This window comes from Entelurus aequoreus, linkage group LG14, assembly GCF_033978785.1.
Source record: "Entelurus aequoreus isolate RoL-2023_Sb linkage group LG14, RoL_Eaeq_v1.1, whole genome shotgun sequence".
NCBI lineage: Eukaryota > Metazoa > Chordata > Actinopteri > Syngnathiformes > Syngnathidae > Entelurus > Entelurus aequoreus.
This window is the reverse complement of record NC_084744.1, coordinates 16,675,049-16,680,048: the sequence shown is the minus strand read 5'-3', so window position 1 is coordinate 16,680,048 and position 5,000 is coordinate 16,675,049. Positions and strand designations below refer to the sequence as shown.

The following is a 5,000-nucleotide window of genomic DNA, read 5'->3' as shown; positions in this document are numbered from 1 at the left end:
TTATTTCAATAACTGCTACTTTTCTATAAGTTTTGGTATTTTATTTGTTCATATCATATTTGCTGATGTTGTTGATTGTGTTGTCTCTCTGTCTTATCCCCTTCTGTCTAATTGTTTTTTTGTTTCTATCAAACCCAGTACCTTCTTATTGTGAGGCACCAACACTAGCCCCTGTTCCACCATGCTGCTAGCCTCCTTACAATGACCAGTATTTTCTGCTTGCAAATATCAAATCCAGAAGATGCCTGATGGTGTTCATGGTGATCATGGATCACAAAGCATTTCTGGTTTTCCTTGTAAGGGAAAGCTTTTATATGTTGTTCTTTTGTGTGACACCCATCAGACGTGTACAATTAGGACTCCACTTCTATAAAGGTCATACCTGGAACTGACAGGCTGCTTCCAGGACTCTCTGCACATTTTCCTGAGTGAGGAGCGCCTGGCTGGTGTAAGTATACTGCAAGAGAGACTGCATTGCACTGCTGTCTAGTCCTTTTATTTCCACCCTCTCGTCACGACTCTCCTTCAAGCCACTGCAGAACATGGCCCTGAACACAAGTAAAACTTTTTTTTTATTGTGAATATTACAAACCCCAAAACCAGTGAAGTTGGCACGTTGTGTAATTCGTAAATAAAAACAGAATATAATGATTTGCAAATCCTTTTCAACTTATGTTCAATTGAATAGACTGCAAAGACAAGATATTTAATGTTGGAACTGAGAAACTTTTTTGCAAATAATCATTAACTTGGAATTTAATGGCAGCAACACATTGCAAAAAAGTTGGCACAGGGGCATGTTCACCACTGTGTTACATGGCCTTTCCTTTTAACAACACTCAGTAAACGTTTGGGAACTGAGGAGACCAATTTTTGAAGCTTTTCAGGTGGAATTATTTCCCATTCTTGCTTGATGTACAGCTTAAGTTGTTCAACAGTCCGGGGTCTCCGTTGTGGTATTTTATGCTTAATGCGTCACACATTTTCAATGGGAGACAGGTCTGGACTACAGGCAAGCCAGTCTAGTACCTGCACTCTTTACTATGAAGCCACGCTGTTGTAACCCGTGGCTTGGCATTGTCTTGCTGAAATAAGCAGGGGCGTCCATGAAAAAGACGTTGCTTGGATGGCAACATATGTTGCTCCAAAACCTGTATGTACCTTTCAGCATTAATGATGCCTTCACAAATGTGTAAGTTACCCATGTCTTTGGCACTAATACACCCCCATACCATCACAGATGCCGGCTTTTGCACCTAGAACAATCCGGATGGTTCTTTTCCTCTTTGGTCCAGAGGACATTTCAAAAACAATTTCAAATGTGGACTCGTCAGACCACAGAACACTTTTCCACTTTGCATCAGTCCATCTTAGATGAGCTCGGGCCCAGCGAAGCCGGCTGCATTTCTGGGTGTTGTTGATAAAGAGCTTTCGCTTTGCATAGTAGAGTTTTACAGATGTAGCGACGAACCGTATTTACTGACAGTGGTTTTCTGAAGTGTTCCTGAGCCCATGTGGTGATATCCTTTACACACTGATGTCGGTTTTCGATGCAGTACAGCCTGAGGGATCGAAAGTCACGGGCATTCAATGTTACGTGCAGTGATTTCTCCAGATTCTCTGAACCTTTTGATGATATTACAGACCGTAGATGGTGAAATCCCTAAATTCCTTGCAATAGCTGGTTGAGAAATGTTTTTCTTAAACTGTTCAACAATTTGCTCACGCATTTGTTCACAAAGTGGTGACCCTCGCCCCATCCTTGTTTGTGAATGACCGAGCATTTCATGGAAGCTGCTTTTATACCCAATCATGGCACCCGCCTGTTCCCAATTAGCCTGTTCACCTGTGGGATTTTCCAAATAAGTATTCCTCAACTTTCTCAGTCTTTTTTGCCACTTGTGCCAGCTTTTTTGAAACATTATGCAGACATCAAATTCCAAATGAGATAATATTTGCTAAAAATAACTAAGTTTTCCAGTTTGAACATTAAATATCTTGTCTTTGCAGTGTAATCAATTGAATATAAGTTGAAAATTATTTGCAAATCATTGTATTCTGTTTTTATTTACCATTTACACAACGTGCCAACTTCACTGGTTTTGGGGTTTGTATAATTTTTTTGTATACCTGAAGTATTGACTGGCCGCGGCGAGGACGGCCCTGTGGCAAGGGAAGTCTTGTCCTTGAACGCACACCGTCACATCAGTGAGCTCCAGGTTGACTCGTAAGTTCTCCATCCCTCTCTGCAGCTCCATAGCCAGGCCTCCATCTTCCCAGTGGTACTCGCTGCCACTCTCCGAGCCCGCGTCTTCCAACAAAGGGCCCTCTGTCGTCTTCTCGAGTGAGTCGCTCATCTTTTAAAGCTCTTCTTGAAACTACTGCTCACTTCTCTCCCTCTGTGAACACCTGCAAGATGCACAGACCATAATACTCCTGTGGTTTTTACGCTGGCGAGCTTGCTGCCGCTTTGTTGTCTTACTTTCCTTTCTTGCGAACTTCCTATTTCTCTTCTGTCTCCAACATACATGTCGCAACATTTTTTTTTAACGTACTTCCTCTTCTGACACTCAGCGAAACTTCCCTTTTTAATGCTCTGAGGCCTTTAAAGCAATACTACAAATACTTGTATGTACATGTTTATTGCAAAATTAGCTTGTATAACAACATATTATGGTTATTGGTTATTTAATATAATAATCTTCTAAAATATATATATATGTATATATGTATAATATAAATAAAATATGTAAGAATAAAAATGCTAATGCAAAAGTTGTCTGACCAGAGACAAGGGTTATGGTATATGTTATTAACTGTTAATACATATTTATTGTTTGGATTGTTTATTATTATGTTAATTATGTTAATCAATACACATAATATAGTGTGGATTTTTGTAATTGTAATAATCATTATATATAATTGATTTAAATGCATATTAAATATTTGTAATAAATGACGCTATTATGCGAGTGTGCGTTTGTGTATTATTACTAAACACTATATTAATTATAAATTGCTTAATTGCTTCACATTGAACAATGTTTTATTCTCAAAGTATTTTTTTTCAATTAATTATTTTTTAAATCCATCAAAAGTACAATTCTCCACACTTTATGTGCATACTACGTGTGTTTATATATTTTTGTGTTTGTCTATGTGTGTGCTAATGGATGACGAAACATATTAATTATAACTAGTTTCACCTAAAACATTGTTAGTATATTACTTTTTAAAAGTATATTTACAGTATACAGATAGATATATATATATATATATATATATATATATATATATATATATATATATATATATATATATATATATATATATATATATATATATATATATATATATATATATATATACTAACAATGTTTTAGGTGAAACTAGTTATAATTAATATGTTTCGTCATCCATCAGCACACACATAGACAAACACAAAAATATATAAACACACATATAGTATGCACATAAAGTGTGGAGAATTGTACTTTCGATGGATTTAAAAAATAATTAATTGAAAAAAAATACTTAATATAACAATAAAACATTGTTCAATGTAAAGCAATTAAGCAACTTATAATTAATATAGTGTTTAATAATATACAAACGCACACTCGCATAATAGCGTCATTTATTACAAATATTTAATATGCATTTAAATCATAATTATATGTAATGATTATTACAATTACAAAAATCTACACTATATTGTGTATTGATTAACATAATTAACATAATAAACAATCAAAACAATAAATATGTAATAACATTTAATAACATATACCATAACCCTTGTCAGTGGTCAGAAAACATTTTTATTCTTACATATTATTTTTCAATTGATATTATATATATATATACATATATATATATATATATATATATATATATATATATATATATATATATATATATATATATATATATGTATGTATGTATGTATGTATGTATGTATGTATGTATGTATGTATGTATGTATGTATGTATGTATGTATGTATGTATATGTATATATATACATATATGTATATATGTATGTATGTATGTATGTATGTATGTATGTGTATATGTATATATATATATATATATATATATACATATATGTATATATATATATATACACATATATATATATATATATATATATATATATATATATATATATACAGTATATATATATATATATATATATACAGTATATATATATATATATATATATATATATACAGTATATATATATATATATATATATATATATATATATATATATATATATATATATATATATATATATACAGTATATAGCATCTGTATTATAATCCTTGAACAAAGTAAGAGTGAAACAATAAAATAATCACTGAATGGAGAACTTGGGGTGGGATTAAATAAATGATCTTCATCCCACTACCTTTCAGGCAAAACTGGACAATCATGCATTACATACTTTACCTTTTGCACTATATTAATTTATATTATTAGGTGTTGTCAACTTTGTACTTTTTTGTGTCATTGCCTGAAATAAATAAATAAATGAATGAATTAATCATATATTTGTTCATTATGATCATGTTTACTATTTCAATATTGTGATTGTGATGAAACATATTGGTACCATTTACCATCTTCTCCACCAGGTAGCAATGTTGCATCATAATTTTCAAACCTCCCACGTTGGGTTTAATCTTGTTTCATATTTGCAGAAAAAGTCAGACATTGACATTTACCGGTGAACTAATAAAACATTAATCCAGATTAAAGAAGCAATCTTATAGAAAAGTAATGTTAAATATACATTATTTTGATATTTTCTTTTACTTTTATGTCACCATTATCATGCAAAAATTACTAACTTTGCATGATAATGGTGACATAAAATTAACACTAACTTTAAGTTAGTGTTAATTGGTTTAACAAAACGACAACAACAGACAAGACGACATTAAAATTAGAATGGTATGGCATCAGAGGGTTGGTCTTGACCTGGGTAAGAAGC

General features: G+C 32.1%; 2 protein-coding genes across 2 annotated transcripts in view; one reads left to right on the top strand and one right to left on the bottom strand.

The window, feature by feature from the left end:
* The window catches only part of LOC133664466 (kelch-like protein 6), an 18,054-nt gene extending 15,581 nt beyond the window's left edge, over positions 1-2,473 (bottom strand). Inside the window, exons 1-2 of the mRNA XM_062069109.1 lie at positions 2,131-2,473; positions 383-548 (exon numbers count right to left, since the gene is read on the bottom strand). Coding sequence (XP_061925093.1) covers positions 383-548; positions 2,131-2,357 — 393 coding nt within the window. The 5' untranslated portion in view covers positions 2,358-2,473. The remainder of the gene's footprint in view (positions 1-382; positions 549-2,130) is intronic.
* LOC133664463 (immunoglobulin superfamily member 3-like) overlaps positions 1-5,000 on the top strand; it is a 30,253-nt gene that overhangs the window by 5,473 nt on the left and 19,780 nt on the right. The gene's annotated exons all lie outside the window — the stretch shown is intronic.